The sequence below is a fragment of the Emiliania huxleyi genome (genome assembly GCF_000372725.1).
Source record: "Emiliania huxleyi CCMP1516 unplaced genomic scaffold EMIHUscaffold_98, whole genome shotgun sequence".
Taxonomy (NCBI): Eukaryota; Haptophyta; order Isochrysidales; family Noelaerhabdaceae; genus Emiliania; species Emiliania huxleyi.
In genome coordinates, this window is record NW_005194754.1 from 336,057 (window position 1) to 357,210 (window position 21,154).

General features: G+C 65.8%; 5 protein-coding genes across 5 annotated transcripts in view; 4 read left to right on the top strand and 1 right to left on the bottom strand.

Moving 5' to 3' along the window:
* The first annotated feature begins 1,072 nt into the window (after positions 1-1,072).
* Positions 1,073-3,771, top strand: EMIHUDRAFT_454011 (hypothetical protein). Its single transcript, XM_005756291.1, has 5 exons — positions 1,073-1,693; positions 1,868-1,941; positions 2,323-2,758; positions 2,842-3,429; positions 3,499-3,771. The coding sequence occupies exons 1-4, from the start codon at positions 1,283-1,285 to the stop codon at positions 2,908-2,910; spliced, it is 990 nt and encodes a 329-aa protein (XP_005756348.1). The 5' UTR covers positions 1,073-1,282; the 3' UTR covers positions 2,911-3,429; positions 3,499-3,771.
* Positions 3,772-11,209: 7,438 nt separating this feature from the next.
* Positions 11,210-11,761, top strand: EMIHUDRAFT_360557 (hypothetical protein; the record flags this gene model as incomplete). The annotated part of the gene is made up of 1 exon (XM_005756292.1): positions 11,210-11,761. A coding segment is annotated over one exon (549 nt), but the record flags the coding sequence as incomplete, so codon positions are not given.
* Positions 11,762-12,107: 346 nt separating this feature from the next.
* On the top strand, positions 12,108-12,376 carry EMIHUDRAFT_221723 (hypothetical protein; the record flags this gene model as incomplete). Its single annotated transcript, XM_005756293.1, has 2 exons — positions 12,108-12,146; positions 12,236-12,376. The coding sequence occupies 2 exons, from the start codon at positions 12,108-12,110 to the stop codon at positions 12,374-12,376; spliced, it is 180 nt and encodes a 59-aa protein (XP_005756350.1).
* Positions 12,377-17,280: 4,904 nt separating this feature from the next.
* Positions 17,281-18,045, bottom strand: EMIHUDRAFT_360563 (hypothetical protein). Its single transcript, XM_005756294.1, has one exon. It carries the CDS (start codon positions 17,953-17,955, stop codon positions 17,428-17,430), a length of 528 nt encoding a protein of 175 aa, XP_005756351.1. The 5' UTR covers positions 17,956-18,045; the 3' UTR covers positions 17,281-17,427.
* A 1,918-nt stretch (positions 18,046-19,963) lies between these two features.
* Positions 19,964-21,154, top strand: part of EMIHUDRAFT_221726 (hypothetical protein) — a gene marked incomplete at both ends in the record, with an annotated part of 1,973 nt that continues 782 nt past the window's right edge. Inside the window, 3 exons of the mRNA XM_005756295.1 lie at positions 19,964-20,239; positions 20,338-20,517; positions 20,637-20,893. Coding sequence (XP_005756352.1) covers positions 19,964-20,239; positions 20,338-20,517; positions 20,637-20,893 — 713 coding nt within the window. The remainder of the gene's footprint in view (positions 20,240-20,337; positions 20,518-20,636; positions 20,894-21,154) is intronic.

Below are 21,154 nucleotides of genomic sequence, written 5' to 3' on the forward strand. Positions count from 1 at the left end.
GTGCTCACACAAAAAACACAACCCCGGCCCCAAGAAAGAAAGAAAGAAAACGGATAACCCAAGGGAGGGATGGGAGGACGGCACGCCGCCACCACAGAAACCAAGAAAGAAAGAAAGAAAGAAAACAGACCCAAGGGAGGGATGCGGATGGGAGGACGGCACGCCGCCACCACACAGGGATTTTAAGGAGAGGAGTGTGGTGCTAGCCATCGCCTACCCTAACCCTTGGTCGTCTGCCTCTTTCTATCTCCCACAGAAACCAATAAATAAATAAATAAAACGGACACACCAAACAAGGGGTGGGAGAAGGACAGGGTCCCCACCTCTGCGCGAGCAGGATCTTGTAAGGACGATCAGGGACGCAGGGGAACGGGAGCGGGGAGCGCATCGCGACACGGAGGGGGGCTGGGCAGGGTTCACCCACACGACAGGGTCCCAGGGATTCCTCTCTCGTATAGGACAAAGTTGCACCCGGCAGCACGGGGGCAGGCGCGGGCCTCCTACTGGTTGCGCTCTCCTAGTTCTCCTGCTACTGACAAAAGGGACAGCGACAGGTTCGCAGCACGGTGGACTCCCTATTCCACTGGCGATCTCTCTCGACTAGCGACCTTCCTCCGGCTTCTCACTGGCAGTCTCTCACTATCCCGGGCACACTGACAGAGGCGGCCAAGGCTCACGCCGTGGGTGGCAGAGGCGGTGATAGGAGTCTCCCACTCTGTGGGCCTCGCTAGTGGTGCGGCCTACGCGTGTCCTCGCCCTTGCGGTCTTGAGAGGGAAGGGGAAGGGGCTGTGTGTCTGTGTATGTGTGTGTGTGTGCATGTGTGTGTGTGTGTGTGTGTGTGTGTGTGTGTGTGTGTGCATGTGTGTGTGTGTGTGTGTGTGTGTGTGTGTGTGTGTGTGTGTGTGTGTGTGTGTGTGTGTGTGTGTGTGTGTGTGTGTGTGTGTGTGTGTGCAGGCGCTGTGCAAGCCGCCCTGAACAACTACTTTGTGAGCGCTAAGAATGCAAAATTTCTTCTTCGGCCGACATCTTGGCGATCCGACTCTGGCTCTGGCAATGGTCCTCGCCGCGGCGGCCTGGCGGAGGCTCGGAGGCGCGGCGCTCGGCGGCGCCGCGGCGCTGGCTCTGCAGCAGGGCGGCGGCGGCACGCATTGCCGGACCGATCGGCGGCCGCTGCCGCTGCTCTCGCGGCTGGACAGCAACAAGCACCCGGACGACGAGAAGGTGTTGGGAGTGGACCCGTCTGGCAAGTCGGTGGTCTTGAGGACGCTGAAGAACGGGGCGATGCGGGTCCGCGTGATGGACTGGGGCGCTACCATCACCTCAGTGCGTGTGCCCGACAAGGATGGCGTTGTCGGCGAGGTGGCGCTCGGCTTCGACGAGCTGGCGCCGTACGTGGACGGGAGGAGCCCGTATTTTGGCTGCGTCGCGGGCCGGTACGCCAACCGGATACAGGGAGGCCGCTTTCAGCTTGACGGGCAGGGCTACACCCTCGTGACCAACAACGGCCCGAACGCCCTCCACGGCGGGCTGGTCGGTTTCGACAAGCGGCACTGGGTGTGCCAGGCGGCGAGCGACACGTCGGTGACGCTCGCGCTCCTCTCGGAGGACGGTGAGGAGGGGTACCCCGGCAACCTGCTCGCCAAGGTCACCTACTCCCTTCCGACAGAGGGCGAGCTGCGGATGGAGTACGAGGTGGCGCCTCCACGACGCGTCCACGACGCCTGCCAGACTCCGAGACACCTCCCAGACACCTCCCAGACGCCTCCCAGACACCTCCCAGACACCTCCCAGACGCCTCCCTGACACCTCCCAGACACCTCCCAGACACCTCCCAGACACATGTTACTGAATCCGTTCATCCTCCAGGCGGTGTGCGACAAGCCGACGGTGGTCAACCTGACCAACCACTCGTACTGGAACCTGCAGGACGGCGGGGCGAGGCGACGCTTCCTAGACACACTTTCCGACACCTCCGGGCACTCGTCTGGAACCTGCTAGGGGGGCGGTGCGAGGGGAGTCGAGGACGGCCTGGCCGGTCGGCCTCGCGCCACCTCGCGCCGCCTCGCGCCGCCTCGCGCCACCTCGCGCCACCTCGGGTCCCCTCGGGTCCCCTCGGGTCCCCTCGGGTCCCCTCGGGTAGGTCGGTCAGGCAGCACGAGGTCCAGCTATAACCCTAACCCTAACCCTAACCCTAACCCTAACCCTAACCCTAACCCTAACCCTAACCCTAACCCTAACCCTAACCCTAACCCTAACCCTAACCCTAACCCTAACCCTAACCCTAACCCTAACCCTAACCCTAACCCTAACCCTAACCCTAGGTCGGTCAAGCAGCACGAGGTCCAGCTCGCCGCGCGGCTCTACACGCCGGTCGACGAGACCTCGATCCCGACCGGCGAGGTGCGGGCCGTCGGCGGTGCGATGGACCTCACCTCGCCTACGCCGATCGGGAAGGGGCTCGCGCAAGCGGACGGCGGGATGGGGTACGACCACAACTACGTGCTCACCTCGCCGCCGCGCCAAGACGGGCTCCGCGCGTGCGGCCGCGTCTACGAGCCGACGAGCGGCCGCTGCATGACTGTGACGACGGACCAGCCCGGCGTCCAGTTCTACACGGCCGGCTATCTGGACGGCTCGCTCGAGGGGCGAGGCGGTGCTAAGTACCACAAGTTCGCGGGCTTCTGCCTCGAGACGCAGCACTTCCCCGACAGCCCAAACCACCCGCACTTCCCCTCGACGGTGCTGCGGCGCGGCGAGGTGCGCTCGCCGCGCCGCGCCGCACTGCGCCGCCCGCCCCAGTCGAGGCGCCAGCCGCTCACTCGCGCACCGTCGCGCATCAGGTGTACCGCACCACCACAGTCTACAAGTTCGACGCCTCGCCGTCTCCGCCGACGGGCCCCATCGCATGACACCCTGAATCTCTTCCCTCTGTCGGCGCCCAGGGGCGCCGACAGAGTGGGTACACGCGAGCTTTGTGCACTCTCCCCCTCGGCGAGACTGGCACAGGGCCAACGCACAGCGGGGCTTGCTCGCTCTTGTGCTCACAGTCTGCAATCCAAGCAGCGCAGCTTTGAGTTTATTTTTGGAGTCCCGACTGTCGAGTCAACGGTCGCAGCGCGTCGGTCACACACGCGACACACGCACTCCCACCCCACACAAGCACAACAGGTCAACAGCTCGCTCGCGTCTTGTACTACGTCTCTCGCGGATATTACAGTATTGCGTTCCTAAGCGGCTCGAGCCAGCCCACAGCCCAGGCGCTCAAATCCCACCCCCAGCCTTCGGCGTCACCGTCGACACCATCCTTTGCAGCTGCGAAAACGCTCGCGGCGTCGCGCACAGCCGGCGGACAATCGGCGGCGCGAGTCGTCGCTGTGAGCGAGGACCAGCTACCGCAGCAGGAGCCCGGCTTGAAGCTCGGCGCGAGCCTAGCTTGAGGGTCCACAGCTTAGGCCACCGGGCCTCTTGCAGGAGCGACTGGCGAGGGGCGCGCGCACCGCAGGCCAAAGGGGAGGCCGCGCAGTGCAGGCGACGCGAGCCCGTCGGGCAGGAACATCGACTGCACGTCTTGCTTGGTGGTCACAACGTCGTTGGTCGCGGCGAACGCCCAATACTTGCGCGCTGCAACGTCGATGAGCACCTTGAAGAAGCCCGATGGGATGCGGAAGGGCGAAGTGGCGCCCGCGCCGCACGGCTGGGTCGTCGGCGTCTCGTCCTGGGGCAGGTCCGGGTCGTTGGCGCCGGGCGCTATGCAGCGGTTCGAGCCATCAAAGAGGGGTCCCGTGAGGATGATCGCCTACCGTCAAACTCCCAGCCGTCGACGCTGACCCGGTGAGGGAGGGTGGGGAGGGCGGTCGCCTCGTCGTGCTCGATGGCGTAGGCGCTAGTCGTAAACTCGAGATGCTTCCAGTATATCTCGTTGAAGGTGCGCCCCTGCGGCCAGAGGTTGCACATCGAGAAGGACGACGCCTCGCCCGCGCCCCACAGCGCCGCCTCGCGACTCGCCACCATGTGCCCCCGATCAAAGCCGCTCAGCGAGTAGTAGGCGTCGTCGTTGGGGCCGCAGCGCGCGCCTGGGCCACACGCGCCGGCAGGGAGGCTGCCCAGAGGAGCGCAGTTGAAGAAGGCGCTCGCCGGCCGCTCGCCGAGAGGGTTGCAGCTCCTGCCGGCCCTGAGCACAGCAACCACGGCCCCTCCAAGCTCGGCGCTCACAAAGGAGCCGACGTTTGGCGAAGGCGTGAGCCACTGTCGCACGAGGCCCGTCTCGGCGAAGTCGAACGTCCCCACCGCCGTGTCGCCGTGCCGCGAGTAGAGCCAGTAGGTTTGCGCAGGCGGCAATGTGTCCGGGCAGCGGTAGGACGAGGGGTCCTGCCGCCTACCGTAGCAGCCGTCACCCCAGGTGCCTGCTGCAGCCGCTACGCCGGCACCGACACCGATGGCGGCGCCGGCAGCGCCGGCAGAGCCCTGATCAGATGGCGGTGGCGGAGAAGGAAACGGCGGCGGCGGTGGCGAAGGCGGGGGCGGCGAGGGTGATGGTGGTGGTGGCTCCGCCTTGAGCATGTCCTCGATCAGATCTGTTGGCCTGCTAAACTGATCGAGAACAGGGATGCCGTCGAAGACGCCAAAGGGCTTGTTAACCGCATGCTCTATCTTATTGCTGCCCTTGTGCAGCAAGTCACCCAATCCAAAGCCGCGCGCCAGCAGACCCCAAGGCCCGTCAGCCTCGTCGTCGGCAGCAGTCTCCTCCGCCGCCTGCAAAGGCCGAGGCAGAAGGGCGAGCGGAAGCAGCAGCAGCAAAGCGGCGGCAGCTGCGACGGACGCGTTGCGTCTGAGCCGAGGCGGGTGCAACATGTCTCGTGCGCGGCACTCGAGGGTAGGTTCTCGAGGTTCGCGAGGGGGAATCCTTCGCCCAGCGCCCCAAGCGGCCCCCCCCCAAAAACGCCCGTCCGTCGCAAAAAAATATCGACATGTCCGCGTCATCTCTTTCTTTCTGGGCTACCGACGCCCCCGCCCAGTTGTACCATCGTTTATGTGACCTTGGGGAGAGCACTACACACGACGTGGGTACTAAGTAGGGAGATCCATAGTCAGCCAACTTCGCCGCACACACACCGGTTCAGAAAGATAAGAAAGAAAAATATGAGGAGAGGGTCGGCGTTAGGTCCCCACCTGCACACGACACCAGTTCTTGCCCAGCCCAGGTGTATTTTATTTTTGCTTTGGCGGACCTCATCCTGAAATTCTGCAAAAACCTGACCGGCCCCTGCGGTGCCCCTACCTAGGCCGGTCGCTCCCCCGTCTTTGGGCCCTGTTGAGTCGTTTCGGAAGTTGAAGTTGGCGCATCACAAAGAACCCAAATCCAACCCTGCCAACCGAGCAAGCCCATGGGGGACGCGAGGTCTTGCTCCACCTTCTCGGCGCTCGCGTCGCCCAACCTGAGAGCCTCATCCGCCATGCCGGGGCACATCTTGACCGGAGCCGGTCACATGTCCATCGTGCCCAAGACGGGGCACGGTCGACTCGACCGCGGCCGATGGCACCGGCCCAACGGCCGACCAAGATTTTACGCCTCCGAACGCCGGGCCGGTGAGGTGGCGGGTCGGGCGACACGGAAAATCGGTGGCTGACAACGACTTTTTGAGGCCATCGGTTTGAGGTCTGCAGACATTTTCTGGATGATCTCGCATTTCCCGAGGCGTAATCGCAGATCCAGACGGCCCAGCAGGTGGGCGCTGCAGGCGAGCCGCCTCACATCCTTCGCCCCCCCCGTCGCTCACGCTGCCTCTGAAGCACCGGACCACCCCCCCCGCGCCCAGGCGGCCTAGCTGCCGCGGGCTCCACCCACGCGGGCCACCATCAGCGCCGCCCGACGGCTCAGAACCTCTCTCTTTAGGTCCCACAAAAGGCGGCGAGCGAGCGGCGAGGCAGATGAATCGAGCTCTGGACGCATGCCGCGAGAGCTGTGAGGGTCGCAGCTCGGCCTCCATCTTGCCCGGTAGTGGCGCGTCGGCTTGCCGGCTCACGGGGGTCACTGCCCCTAGGTGCCGCCTCACCTCGCCTCTATGCACCCTTCACCCTCTAGCGCCTCACCCTGCCCGGTGCCGTGGTAGTGGCGGTGTCAGCCATGCTGGACCGGCGGCAGCGAGGCCGACGGGCGTGGCTGCGGCGACAACGGCGGCTTGGCCCGTGACGGCGACGGCGCTGACGGCAGAGCAGCTGCGGCCGGCACGGGCGGGTGCGGCCGAGCAGCGCGGCGCTCACAGCAGGCGGCCGGCGTGGCGGCGGCGACGGCGCCGCACGAGGAAGCGGTGGCGCAGCCGCGCATGACAGGTCCGGCGCGTGTCGAGCAGCGAGGTGGCGCGCCGCGCTGCCGACGCGCCCCCAGGCCGGAGGCGGCCGCCGCGTGCCGAGCCGCGGGCTGTTGGTGCTTACAGTCTGCGGCGGCGGCGCCGCCGCCGCGGAGCGAGGCAGCGGCGGCGGCGGCGGCGGCGGCGGCGGCGGCGGGGGATGCGGCGGCTGCACGTTGTGCCTCGAGGCGTCGCTCGCGGCGCTGGTGCGGCGCGTGGTTGGCTGACGAGGTTGCGCGCGCACGGCGCACGAGGGTGTAGTCACGTCCCTCGGCTCTCGCCACCGCTGTCGCCGCGCGCTCCGCGTTCGTTGTCGCCGGCGCTGCCCGCCTCGAGCCACTGCGGCCACTGCCGCGCGACGTTGCGCCGCGCCATGCTGGCCGTCGCTCTCTCGACGTTGTGGAGGAGGCTCTGTCCCACGTCGAGAGGAGGCGTTCCCGCGGTGATATTGACCCAGCTCTGTTGTCTCTAGGCTGCGTCGGCACGGGAGGCGCTGCGGGCGGGAAGGTGGAGCGGGCTGCGGAGCGGCAGATTAGTGGCAGTGGCGACGGGCGGGGCGGCAGCGAGCAGGGTGGCGAGTGAGACGTTGGAGAGGCGGGGCTGGGGAGGCTGGTGCCGGTGCCACTACAGGCGGTGCAGGTGCGGTGTGCTACTGTAGTGCTCGCTCACCGGAGCGAGCGCGGCGGTCGGACCGTCCTGGCAAGGGCCGCTGACCAGGACGGTCGCCAGGAGTCGGCTTGCACCGCGAGAGCGGCGAGGCGGGGGGAGAGGCTTGGTGAGGGTGTCCGCGGTGGTGCCGGTGTGTTAGTTAGGGGGAGAGGCGCGGGCCGGGGGAGCGGGAGGGGGTGGGGGGGTGGAAAATTTCGATACCCTAAGGTGCCCTGGTGATCCTGGGTTAGCATCGTCTCTTCTGAGCCCGCTCTTGATGGGTTGGAAGCGTTTTCATAGCGAATTCACGCCGATTTTGCCATACGGACGTCCCTGGCGCGCGCTCTTGAAGGCCTCATCCTGGGATGGTGCTCGCCAGCGTGAGTTCATACAGTGCTGCGAGCTGGCCTAAGGCCGGACCTTACGACGGTCCAGCGCTGGGCAGCGTGATGGCTCTTACTCGAGGCGCGACATGAGTGTACGAGGACCTCAACGTCTCGGTTTGGCGAACCAGCATGAGGAGCGGAGCCGCTGTAGCTCCTCCCTGCAGCTTGCGCGTCGCGGTTTGGCCGACGTCCCATCCACCGCGCATACTGCGGCGGCTCTCCAGCTCAAGAAGGCTGCGCTCGACCACCACATCGCCCGAGTCAGTGGTCCGGACGCCCCGCTGAGCCTCGCGCCGCAGTGCAGCCAGTTTGCGCGGCCGTGATGCGCGAATCGAACCGGTGCGATGTTGTTCGGCACTCTAGATGGCCTGAACATGCTTGCGTTCAAGTCTTGAGGTCTGCGCTTAAACTTGAAAATTTAATAAAATCGGGTCCGACCGGCCTACCCTACCTACCTACCTACCTACCTTGAGCACTTGAGCACTGGATAGGGTCGGTTCCGCATGGTACGGGACCCCTCGATCGTCTCGCCCACCCTCACTGGTGTGTTCATTGGGGGGGGTCATCACAAACACGGTTACAGGATTGAGGTGCACGCTGCAGAAGCAGTGTCGTCCCCCCTCTCCCCGACGGCGATGGCGGTGTGACCGATCGAGCTACAAGAGGAGCTTGTTCAGCAGGATCCGGGATAGTCAGATGCACTACCTCACTGCACACTGGGCATGAGACCACCGTACGACGCACCCATCACCGTCTCGGATTTGTCTACTCGAGCGGACGGACGGAAAAACACCCCCCTTCTATGCCTGACCCTGGCCATGGCCTCTCTGGGGGTGAGCTGGGCCGGCCGCCTCCGGGTCCGCCACTCGCACGATGGGCTCGCGTCCGGGAGAGCATCCGAGACCCGCGGTTGTCCGCTCGCTGGGCGCGACCCACATGGAAATCCACTGCACACAGATCTGTGCTTTTGGCGCCTATTGCTCGCTCTCTGTGCAATCGCAACGCCAGAGGCCGTGCTTGGAGAGTGTGTCGCAGTGCTGCTACGTCAGTGGATTGAGCCGCGACGCAGGCTCCATCGGTGAGCTGCGGCGGCGCACCGGCCGCTCCATGCATGCTCTCCGGCGAGCCGTCGCAAACGCGTTTCCGTCCGCCCGTTTCATCGAGTTTGCCCGCGTGGTAAAATGCAATCGAATCTGCCCGAGTGGTCAAGTAAAACTTTGCCTTTCGTAAAAGTTGCCCGAGTGGTCTGTGGGGAAAAAACGAAAATGGGGGGGGGTTTTTTGGGGGGCGGGGAAAAAATTTTTCCTTAATATTATTAAAGGAAGCTTTTTGCCGGGGGGGGGCCCCCCCCCCCCCCCCTCCCCCGGGCCCACTCCCTGCCCTCTCCCGCCACGCACTCCGTCAGAGCCCCCTCCCCTCTTGCACAACAGGAATTTTGACAATTAACAAGATGGAATTTTGACAATTAACAGTAGTATGTCTTGAAGTTGCTTTGTATGCTGAGCCTGAATGGATGAGCCCCCCCCCCCCCCCCTCACCGCCCGCTCCGGCTGGTGTGGCGCACACCCTCTCCACTGTCTCTCACAGGTGATAGGAAGGCACGGCTCTCAATGAGAACGATGGGCTTGCCCATCCCGGAGTGGTTCGATCCCACATGAATCCGAGACGGTGACGGGTGTTGTCTCGGTGATCTCAGGCCCAGTGAGGTAGTGCATCAGACTATCCCGGATCCTGCTGACCAAGCTCCTCTTGTAGCTCGATCGGTCACACCGCCATCGCCGTCGGGGAGAGGGGGGACGACACTGCTTCGGCAGCGTGCACCTCGATCCTGTACCGTGTTTGTTATGACCCCCCCCAATGAACATACCAGTGAGGGAGGGCGAGACGATCGAGGGGTCCCGTACCACGCGGAATCGGCCCTATCCAGTGCTCAAGTGCTCAAGTGGAATCGAACCACTCCGGGATGGGCAAGCCCATCAATGGTTAATTGTCAGAATTCCTGTTGTGCAAGAGGGGAGGGGGCTCTGACGGAGTGTGTGGCGGGAGAGGGCAGGGAATGGGCGCAGGGGAGGGGGGGGGGGGGCTCAGCCGTGCAAAAAGCATTAATTAATAATAGTAATGAAGAAATAATGCTCGGCCGTTCATGAAGTCCGTCTCGATCTGGAGGAGACGGGTCAACCCCGTGAGGACCAGATCAGGTTCACATAGTCGTAGCCGGAGGGGATGTTGACCTTTAGCTCTTGGGGCAACATTTCCGCTTTGGTTTTTTCCGCACTGACCACTCGGGCAACTTTTACCAAATGCAAAAGTTGCACCTTACCATTCGGGCTACTTCGATTGCATTTTACCACTCGGGCAAACTCGATGAAACGGGCGGACGGAAACGCGTTTGCGGCAGCTCGCCCGAGAGCTATGCATGAAGCGGCCGGCGCGCCACCGCAGCTCACCGATGGAGTGTGCGGAGCGGCCCAATCCACTGGCGCAGCAGCATCGCGACCCATTCTCCAAGCACGGCCTCTGGCGTTGCGATTGCACAGAGAGCGAGCAATAGTCGCCAAAAACACTGATCTGTGTGTAGCGGATCTCCATGGCGGTCGCGCCCAGCGAAGGGACAACCGCAGGCCTCGGATGCTCGCCCGGAAGCGGACCCACCGTGCGAGTTGCAGACCCGGAGGTGGCCGACCCAGCTCACACCCAGAGAGGCATGCCCAGGGTGTTGGAGGGGGCCGCGAGCGTTTTCGAGCATGGCGTCCGCCGCCCGCAAGCGCGCCCGCACCGACGAGGCTGTGGCGGTCGCGGATGGCTTCGAGGCGCCCCTCTTTGGCTCGCGCGTCTTCGGCCAGGTCACGACGCTGCCGCTCGAGGGCGAGGACGGCCCTCTGGCAGCGAGCAACGTGTACGGCGTCGTGAGCGATCGCGCGGGCGCCTGGTATGTCACCACTGAGAAAGCGGTGCTGCACGTCTCTGCGGCCGGCCGCGTGCGCAGCGTGGCAACGGAAGGCGTCAGCCTCCGCGGCATCGCCATTAGCCCGGACGGCAGCGCTCTGTTTGTGGCGGACTGCGGCGGCAACAAGATCCTACAGGTGGAGGCTGCGGCTGGCGCGGTGACGACGGTGGCAGGCGGCACCGTGGGAAGCGCTGATGGCGTGGGCGGCGCGGCGCAGTTCTACGGCCCAGTCGGCGTCGCCATTAGCCCCGACGGCAGCGTGCTGTTTGTGGTGGACAGCTGGAACAACAAGATCCGGCGGGTGGAGGTGGCGACGGGCGCGGTGACCACGGTGGCGGGCAGCGGCTCTCGCGGCAGCGCGGACGGCGTGGGCGGCGCGGCGCTGTTCAGCTACCCATGCGGCGTCGCTATCAGCCCGGACGGCAGCGCTCTGTTTGTGGTGGACCACCTCAACCACAAGATCCGCCGGGTCGAGGTGGCGACTGGCGCGGTGACCACGTTTACGGGGAGTGGCACTAGCGGCAGTGCTGACGGCGTGGGCGGCGCGGCGCAGTTCTACGGCCCATACGGCGTCGCCGTCAGCCCGGACGGTAGCGCGCTATTTGTGGCGGACCGAAGCAACCGCAAGATCCGCCGCGTTGAGGTGGCGACGGGCGCTGTGACCACTCTCGCGAGCAGCGGCACTCGTGGCAGCACTGACGGCGTGGGCGGCGCGGCGCAGTTCCGCCACCCATTCGGCGTCGCCATCAGCAAAGACGGCCGCGCTCTTCTGGTTGGCACGAGCGACTCCCTCCGCCAGGTCTGCGTGTCGGCGCCTCCTCCGCCTCCCTCCTTCGCGCCGATTGTGGTGCCGCCCTCGACCCTCGCGGCAGACCTCGGAAAGATGTGGGGCGACGCCACTCTCCCAGAGGGCAAAGTCACCTTCGTCGTCGGCGATGACGAGGAGCGCCTCGAGAAGGTGAGCAAGAACCTGCTCTGCATTCGGTCCGTGTTCTTTCGGACCATGTTTGGCATTGGCATGAAGGAGCGCGACGCCGCCGAGATCACGGTGCGCAACACCGACCTCGCCACCTTCACCGCCCTCGTCCGCTACCTCCTCACCGACCAGCTCGACCTCGGCGAGGGGGAGGGCGGCAGAGCGCAGCGCGCGCTCGACCTGCGGCAGCTGGCGCAGATGTACCAGGTGCCGCGCCTCGAGCTGCTCTGCGCGCAGGCGCTGCAGGAGAGCGTCGGGCCGGCGAGCGCCGTGCCACTGCTCGAGGCGGCGCACGCGATGGGCGACGGGCGGCTCCTCGCGCAGTGCCGCCGCTACGTGGCCGACAACGCCGCCGAGGTGCGGGCGAGCGGCGGCGTGGAGCAGCTGCGCGACCTGGGCGTGGCCAAGGGGCTGCTCGGCGACGCGCTCGACCAGGTGGCGGAGCTCAAGGGAGCGGTGGCGGCGCGCGAGGGCGGTCTCACGCAGGGCTGAGGTGTGTTTTTCACATTCTTTGTGGCCGACCGCAGCGGCGCGCGAAGCCAAGAGAGCGCCGCGTAGAGCGCCGTAGGTGGCGCCCGTCGGCGGTGCGCCGCCGGCCGGCGCCGCCCAGCGCCGCGGGCGAGACGACCTTGTTTTGTTTACAGTTGGCAGTTGCATGTGAGGGCGTGGTTTGTTTTGAGTCTTACTACGTGCGTATATACGCTCGCGTGCCTGCGCCATCCCCCGAATCCATTTCATAGCCAACAAGACCGGACTGTTTCTTTTTTTACACGAAAATCGTGCCTCGACGCGCCCGCTCGCCATGCACCTGATGTACTACCTGAGCGAGAGCGGGGAGCGGGTGTACACGCTCAAGGCGCGCGCGGCCGCCGCGCCCGCCCTCTCCTGCGCCGCAACTGACCGCCCTCCCCCCTCTCTCGCGTGCCGCAGAAGGAGACGCCAGCGGGCAAGCCCACCGAGTCGGCGCACCCGGCGCGGTTCTCGCCCGACGACAAATTCTCGAAGCACCGCATCATCTGCAAGCGCCGCTTCGGGCTGCTGCCCATGCAGAGGGCCAAGGAGCCATTGTAGCCACGCGCGACTTGTTTTTGTCGTCTACCGCATGACTGGTGTGGAGAGTGTGTTGTCAGCGATGTAGGGCTAGCGCGAAGTGGGGTATAGGAGAGCCTGGGTGGCGGACGGTGGCACCGACGGCCGTATGTTCTTTTTCACAAGGACGCGACAAGCCACAAGTTGGTAGGAGATAGATACGTCCCGCCGGCCCCGGGCCCCGGCACAGACAGAGAGACGTGTGAGACGAGGGAGAGGCACGTACGGCACACGCGCACAGTCCTGAGTGCTGAGAGTCCTCTCAGTCGGCACTCTCCCCCGACTCCGCTTCACAGGCGGGCGAGTCCGGAGCGGTGCCAGCGCAGGGCGGCCTGGGAAAGAAACCTCTCAAGCAAGCACGGCGCTCGGCGCTCGGCGGTGCAACGGATGCTGTTTTCTTAAACTTTTATTCTCCGGTAACCCGCACATACACACCAAAAACACAACAAAATCTCTCTTGAGCACTTGTGAGCACTGGATAGGGTCGATTCCGCATGGTACGGGACCCCTCGATCGTCTCGCCCTCCCTCGCTGGTGTGCTCATGGGTGGGGTTCATAACAAACACGGTACAGGATCGAGGTGCACGCCGCTGAGGGACCCCAGAGGGTAGATCGAGCGGTGTCGTCGTGTCGTCCCCCCTCTCCATCATCTCACTGGGAGACGTCGGCGGTGATGGCGGTGTGACCGATCGAGCTACAAGAGGACCTTGTTCAGCAAGATCAGGGCCCGGGCCGAGCAGTTCCTCACTTCCTCACTGGGTGAGCTTCAGTCTCAGGCCCCCAAGCCCTTCACCCATCGGCTCATGTGGATTCGAACCACCGCCGGAATGGAAGCTTCCTGCTTCCATCTGAGATTAATTGTCCATTTTCCTCCTGTGCAAGAGCGGAGAGGGCGCTCGGACGGCGCACGTGGCGGGAGAGGGCAGGGAAAGGGCGCGGGGGAGGGAGGGGGAATCTCACCCTCTACATACCCCAAAACACAACTCTCTCTCTCTCTCTCAAATTCAACAACAACAACCCGCTGTGGTCTGTGCCGACAGAACGACGACGGCGGAGGGACGGGGTAGAGGATGTATGTAGAGTGATGAGTAATCTGTGATCTGTAAGGGTCCCCCCGCCCGCAGGCGCATTTTGTATACCGAGGCGGTGCCCGCGGTGCCGAAGTCGGACCTTACGACAGCGATTGTAGATCCCTGGGCGAGGGTGATGGCGTCCCTGTCGGGAGGGGGGCTGTCTGCAGTGGTGGTCTACCGAGTGATGAGTGTACAGTGGGTTGCGGGCATTAAGAAAACGTAGCATTAAGAAACCACACTCTGCGCGATTTCCGCGAAAATCTAAGAATGCCACGGCGCGCCACAGGCGCGGCCCCGAGAAAAGGCTAGATCGGACACCAACCACCAGGCACGAGTGTGATTTTTTCTCTCTCTCGAGTGTGTGAATGGGTGCCCAGCTCAAACTGTTCGGTTGTAGCTGCGGCCGCTTGCGCTTCCCGGCCTCGACGGGATTTGTCCATTTGCCTTTGTCTCGGGTGTCTCGGATTTATTGTATTGTAGATCTCAAAGCGCTTGCCCAATTAAAATTCTTTTTCGCCTTGCCTGTCGCGCAAAAAAAGAAAGAAAACAGCCAACCCAAGGGAGCGAGGGAGGGATGGGAGCACGGGAGCTGTAAAGAAAGAAAGAAAGAAAACGGACAACCCAAGGGAGGGATGGGAGGACGGCACGCCGCCACCACACAGGGATTCTAAGGAGAGGAGTGTGGTGCTAGCCGTCGCCCACCCTAACCCTTGGGCGTCTGCCTCTTTCTATCTCTCTTCGCAGTCCCTCGCCGATTCTCGCCGCAACCTTCATGCCACCTCGCGGTCGTCCCACTCTCGTCGTTCTCCCTCCTGTCGCTTCCTCCTCTGTCGCGTCGCTCTCCTCTGCCTCGTCCTGCGACGCCGCCGCCGCCTGCCGATCCCTTGCTCTCGCTTCTTCTCTCGCCTTTCGTCGCAGCTCTGCCCACCTCGCGGCATATTTTGGCCCCTCGAGTTTATCGAGCTCTCATCCTCGCGCAAGGACGACTCTTCTGACGCCCACTCCGATCATTTGCCGCCAAGTCATATCGTTGCTCAGGTCCACTCTCGTGTCGGACACTTGTACTTCCACAGATGATGTTGGCGCTGGGTTAAAAGAAAGAAAACAGACAACCCAAACGAGGGATAGGGGAGGAGGACAGGGTCCCCACCTCGCCACCTGCACGAGCAGGATTTTGGAAGGACGATCAGGGGGACAGGTGAGGCTACTTGTGAGGCTCTCCTGCTCCTGACAAGGGACACGACAGGCTCGCAGCGCGGTGCACGGTGGACTCCCACATCCACTGGCGGTCTCATCTCAGTCTAGCGACCTGCCTCCAGCTTCTCGCTGGCAGTCTCTCGCTACCACAGGCACACTGACACAGGGGTGCGGGTGGCAGGGGCGGCGGCAGCCGAGTCACCCACAAAATTTTCGGGCCTCACTAGAGGTGCGGCCTGCGCGTGTCCTCGCCCTTGGGAAGGTCTTGAGGGGAGAGGGAAGGGGCTGTGTGTCTGTGCATGCATGCATGTGTATGTATGTGTGTGTGTGTGTGCGGCACGCGTCTTTTTTCGAACAACTCGCCTTCGACACGCACGAGTGCACCGATGTATGTGCCGCCTTTTCCGCCCTGTCCCTTCTGCCAGCCCTTCTAGCAGCCCTTATGTCGAGCTCGAGCTGGCCGTTCGACGGGTCGTCGCAGCTCGGCGACGTTGAGGCGCCGCACGCTCTCGTGCACGCCGCCGCGTCCGTGGCCCGCGTTACTGAGGTGCCGGGCGCGAGGGCGCAGCGCGAGCTGGTCTTTTTCGCAACCGGACCTGACCACACGTCGGTGCTCATGACCAAGAATGCGCTCGCGATGCTGCGGACGGTCGGCCTCGGGAAGCACGCTCTCGTCCTCGCGGACTCGGACGACACGTGCAGCGCCTTTGCAGGCGCGGCCGCCGCCACGCAGCTGCGGCCGCAGGTGCGTTCCGAGCCGCTTCCGGACCCCGCGCAGGTGGCAGGTGCGTCTGGTCGTCGCGCGTGCTCCGCGAGAAGCCGGCCGACTCGATCACCAACAACAAGTTTTGGGACTGGCGCTTCAAGTTTTACTATGTCAAAAAGGCCTACCTCTCGCGGCTGGTCGCTGGCGGCTTCTCGGTGATCCAGGCGGACACCGACACCGTCTGGAGCCACGACCCGTTCCCGGCGCTGCGCACGATGGGCGCGTCGCTCGTGGTGATGCGCGAGTACCCGACGATCGCGAACGCGGGCCTCATCTACGCGCGGCCCGGCTCGGTCGAGGCGCGAGACTTGCTCGACGAGGCGAGGACCGCGGCGGACGCCGAAGCTCGCGCCCGCGCTGCCGCGTCCGCGACGCGTCCGCGGCGTGCCCCGCAGGTCGCGTGGCGGGTGCAGCTCTTCCAGCACTATCCGGAGGCGGTGCGGCGCGTGGTTCACTTTGCGAGCCCGCCCTACTACGCAAACTCGGACGACCAGACCATCCTCGACGACGTGCTCGTCTCCGCGGTGCTGCGCAACCGCACCTTCCTCGGCTCGACGGCGCGCTTCGAGGCGTCCACCCGCTACAAGCCGGCCGGCCCAAAGTGGGACCTCCTCCCCGACGCGAGGCTCCTCCGGGCCGCGCGGGTGGCGTTTTGGCGCGCCGCCCGCTACCCGGGCATGACCATCCCGTGGCTCAACGGGACGCTCCCGGACGGGTGCGGCGGCCAGCGATACGCCGACGGCGCCTTCGGCGCGACCACTGCGCGGTGCGGCCGCGCGAGCCGCGTCCAGTCCTTCCCCGCCTTTGGGCTCGGCTCGTCGAGCGACTTGGTCGGCATCGCGCCGCGCGCGCTCTTTGCGCTGATGCCGTACAGCGACCTGAACGCGGTGACGCACCTGACGGCGGCGCGCGGCTTCAGCGCGAAGAAGGCGCGGCTGAAGCAGATTGGAAAGTGGTTCGTCGAAGAGCGCGAGGCGCCGGCGGACGAGCCGCCGAGGGGGGGCGGGGCGGCGGGCGGGGCGGCGGCGCGCGGCGGCCACCGGGCCGCAAAGGCGCTCCACCGTGCGGAGAGCGGCCGGAGAGGGAGGGGCGAGGGGAGGGTCGAGGGGAGGGTCGCCGGCCGCGAGGGCAGGTCGCAGCAGGTCGGCGGGAGCCAGAACGCAACCTCGCGACGCGGCGCGCACCAGCCGGAGGGCAACGGGTTGCACCGGAGGCGGAGGGCGGGCGATGCGGAGGAGCGGCGCCGCCCGAGGGACCGAGCCGCTGAGCGAGGCGACCGGCAGAACAGCAGCAGCGCGAAGGGGTGGAAGGGGGCGGCCGAGCAGCGGCGCGGAGCAAGGGGGAGGCAAGGCAAGGCTGCAGAGGCGGGTGCGGCTGCGGCCCCTCGGGCCGGCAACAGGTCGCTCTGGGCGCCACTCCTGAACCTGCGCATGCCCAAGCTCGCAGGTGGGTGAGGTGGAGTGCGAGGGAGAGCGAGACGTGAAACAGGGCAGGGGAGTGTGCATGCATCTGATGTCAGAGCCTCTCAGACTGTGTGGGCACTGTGCACTTTTTAATGTGCGCTATATGGCGAGGGAGTGCTGCGTGTGTGTGTGGAGTGTGCGTGCAGCGTGGGCCATAACAGGGCCACATGCGTCTTCTCTGCTACGCGGCCCACCAAAAAGAACAGAACGAAAGCAAGAAAATGAAAAACGCGAGAGGGAGAAGCTGCCCAGGGTGCAGGGGTGGAGACCGGAGTGGACAGGGACTGGGAGCTCATGAATTGGTCTTGCCGGCTTTAAGCATTTAAGGGGAATCTCTACGAGTCTACGTATGTATCGTAGCCGCATCGTAGAGTATTTACAAGAGAGATCTTGAGAGCCACAACCGCTGCCAGAGCTACCGCGTCAAACGAAAGCGACGCGGTGAGACCGGGCATTTCGTGGACATCTCGACTTTGGGAGATCTCAAGGGCAGGACCAGAGACTGACGTGAGATCTGCCCCTGCATGTGAGGGGTCAAACTGCGGGGGAGTCGCCACACGAGGGCAGGCGCGGCGAGGGCAGCGGCGACGGGGAGAGGTAGGCGAGGAGGCCATCGCAGCGGCGGAGCTGCAAGGCGCGCCATTGGGCGAGGCGCTTGTCGGCGGCCACGTCGACGGCCTGGAGCTCGGCGGCGAGCTGCGAGCAGCGCTCGACCAGCGAGGGTGCGGGGAGGCAGCCTGCGCTCGCCTCGAGGGCAGTGAGCTCCTCAGCTACCATCCACACTCGGTCCGCCGGCTCGGGCGGGGTGGGCAGCCTCCGAGGCGAGAGGGCGAGCGAGGCCGGCCTCGGCTCGGCCTCGCCCGCCTTTGGGCGCCCCTGCCCGACTCGACGCCCGACCGCCTCGAGCGCGCCGTCACGTGTCCGAGTCCGCCCCTTGGCGGAGTTGACCTTGGCCGTGGGGCTGGAGCTGTCAGGGTCGGAGAGGCGCGAGAAGGGGAGGGAGAGGGGCCGCCCGCAGCACGAGGAGGGTCGGGCGGGGCACCGCCGGGCGAGGAGGATCATGGCGGCGAGGGCGCCGGCGGCGACGGCCAGCGGCCACGCAAGGCCGTAACCGGCCTCCCCTGGTGCGTCCCGAGCTGCTCCCTGGACGAGGCCCACAAGGTAGGCTAGCGCGGCCGGCGGCGAAAGCGGCGGCGGCAGCGGCGGCGGCGGCGGCGGCGGCGGCGGCGGATGCGACGGCGGCGGCGGCGGCGGCGGCGGCGGCGGTGCCGGCGGCGGCGGCGGCGGTGCCGGTGCCGGCGGCGGCAGCGGCGGCGGCAAGCTCGGGGCGGGCAGGGAGGGTGGCGGGGAGGGCGGCGACGGCGGCGATGAGGGCGGTGCGGTGGGGGGAGGGCCGAGCGGCGGCGACGGTGGCGGCGGCGGAAGCGGCGGCGAGGTGAGGATGATGCAACCAACATCAAACGGCGAGCGGCACGGCGCGGCCTCTGCGTGTATCTTGTCGTTGCAGCAGAGCTTCTCGCCGCCGCTGCGCGACGTGCAGCCCCAGTCGTAGCCGCACTCGCCGCAAGAGGCGGCGCAGCACGCGGGCGCCGCTTCGGGTGAGACGATGCCGCACGAGCACGAGAGAGCGTCCGCCGCGAGGCCGGCGGCGCAGCTTTCCTGCTTCGGCGCGAGAGGCCCGGGCAGCCGGATCAATGCGTCTCGCGCCACGAGGACGGCGTTTGGAGGGGGAGGCCGCCGCGGCGGCGGCGGGGACGGCGGCGCGGGCGGGGACGGCGGCAGCGCTGGCGGGGACGGCGGTAGCGCGGGCGGAGACGCGGGTGGAGACGCGGGTTGCGGGGACGGCGGCGGCTGAGGCGGCAGCGGCGGCGACGACGGTGGCGAAGAGGGTGGCGCAGTCGGCGGAGTCGGGGGGTTGGGCGGCAGCGGCGGCGGCGGATATGGGAGGGCGGCGGCGGCGGGTGTGGATGTCGTTGCCATACACATATACTGGACGAGCCCCAATGCCTAGGGCGCGGGCGGCCCGACCGGGGGCCTCTGAGGGGATCGCACGTCCCGCTCCAAAGTAGATCTACAAAATCGTGACGCCGTGACCGAAAAACACAACCACATCGACAGTCGAGAAGGGAGAGACAGTGGATGGTCTTGCCCTCGAGAAGGTGCTCGTCGCATAAACGCACAACCCCGGGCCCGAAATCGCACAGTGACAGTCAGACATGCAACACGGGGCCCACCCTATCGCCCCCCCCCCCCCCCTGTTTGCCCCATGGCCGTCAGCCTCTTCCCACCTCTCTCTCTTCCGCAGTCCCTCGCGGTCCCACCCTCGTCGTTCTCTCTTCTGCCCCGTCGTCCTCAGGTCGTCCTCTGCCTCATCGCTCTCCTCTGCCTCGTTCTGCGACGCCGCAGGCGCCTGCCGAGCCCTTCATTGCTCTCGTGGCTTCTTTCTCTCACTCACCTTTCGGCGTAACTCCGCTCTCCTTGCCGCGACCCGAGTATCTCGGGTCCTCCACAGTTTTGCGGAACAGACCAAAATGTATCGTATCTCTCAGTTTGTCGAGCTCTCCTCTCTCAAGAGAACCAGCCTTCTGACTCCCACTCCGATCACGTAAAAAAAGAAAGAAAGAAAACAGACCACCCAAACGAGGGATGGGGGAGGAGGACAGGGTCCACACCGCTGCACGAGCAGGATTTTGGAAGGACGATCAGGGGCACAGGTGGGGCTCTCCTGCTCCTGACAAGGGACACGACAGGCTCGCAGCGCGGTGCACGGTGGACCACTCCCAACTCCACTGGCGGTCTCATCTCAGTCTAGGGGCAGTCTAGGCTCTAGCGACCTGCCTCCAGCTTCTCACTGGCAGTCTCTCGCTCACGTAATAAATAAATAAACAAAGAACTGGACAAATACCAAATTCCAAATCGCAAACATAAAAACCCAAACACAGGCGGCGACGTGGCATACGAGCTCATAGGAGATGGAGGCGGGCACAAGTTGCAAAGACGCACGAGCGAGCGAGACAGCAGCCATGATGATTCAGCGCAATAAATCTAAAAAACCAAATGCTCCACGACAATGTTTTCTTCATTTCCTCGCGCCAAGATAGCCAACGATATGACGCTTGGAGCCTCGCCCGATCAGCTCCGGCTCTTCACGCCCGAGATCTTCTGGCACGGGCGCGAGGAGGGGAAGCGTTTCGTCCCCGGGTCGATCCAGGGCGTCGACGTCTCTGCGTCGGGGCTGATCGCCACGGCGGGCAACGACAGCAAGGTGCGGTTGTGGCGGCTCGGCGAGGCGCCGCCGGCAGAGGCGGCCGAGGCGCCAGCCGTCGTCCTCTACCAGGAGCTCGACGTCCACGAAAAGGCGCGCCGCGCCGCTCCGCGCCCCGCCACGCCCGCGTAGCGACCACTCCCTGCTGCCACCGCCGTCACCGCCGCCGCCCGGGTCAGGCTGTCAACGCGGTCCGCTTCTCGCCCGACGGCGCGACGCTGGCGTCGGCTGCGGACGACAACCTGATCATCCTGTGGAGGGACACGGGGACGCGCCAGCAGGCGAGCTTCGGCTCGTCCGCGCCGCAGGGCGAGGGGACGTGGAAGCAGCACTGCGTCCTGCGCGGCCACATCGACGATGTGTACGACCTGGCGTGGTCTCCGTGCGGCGGGCGGCTCCTGTCGGCGAGGGCAGCCGCGCCCTCGCCCCGACGGCGGACCGCCTCGTCTCACGCCTTGCGCCGCGCGCCTCCCCGCAGGGCTGCGTCGACGGCAGCTGCATCGTGTGGGGCGTGAGCGCGGCGGGCGCTGCGGGCAAGGGCGTGCGGCCGATGCAGCAGCAGCTGCGCGACCACGAGCACTACGTGCAGGGGGTGTGCTGGGACCCGCGGGGCGAGCTCGTCGCCTCCGTCTCGTGCGACCGCTCCGCGCGCGTCTACAAGGCGCAGCCGGCCGCCGGCAAGGGCGCGGCTCCCTCCTTCACCTTCACCTGCGCCTACTCGATCCAAAAGACCAAGTGGGCTCGCCCCACGCCCCGCCCTTCGCCTCTCTCCCGCTCGCGTCCCCCCTCGCCCCTCCCGCCCGCCCCACCTCGCCGCCTCCCTGCTTCTCGCCCAGGCGCGTCGGGCTCGACCCCGACACGACGGCTGCCGCATCGCAAGCCGCCGCCGCCATCGAGCGCGCCGCGGAGCCGGCCGCCGCCGACCTCCCGCCACCCAAAGGTGAAGAGCCGCCGGCCGAGGTGGCGGCTCCCGCCGCCGCCGCATCGACCGTGCCA

Bases quoted from the DNA above. Each gene is read 5' to 3' on its own strand.
- EMIHUDRAFT_454011 (XM_005756291.1), top strand. From the start codon at position 1,283: ATGCGGGTCCGCGTGATGGACTGGGGCGCTACCATCACCTCAGTGCGT. The intron at 1,942-2,322 runs GCGACGCTTCCT...CCCTAACCCTAG, and splicing joins CTGCAGGACGGCGGGGCGAG to GTCGGTCAAGCAGCACGAGG. The intron at 2,759-2,841 runs GTGCGCTCGCCG...GTCGCGCATCAG, and splicing joins CGGTGCTGCGGCGCGGCGAG to GTGTACCGCACCACCACAGT.
- EMIHUDRAFT_360563 (XM_005756294.1), bottom strand. From the start codon at position 17,955: ATGATCCTCCTCGCCCGGCGGTGCCCCGCCCGACCCTCCTCGTGCTGC.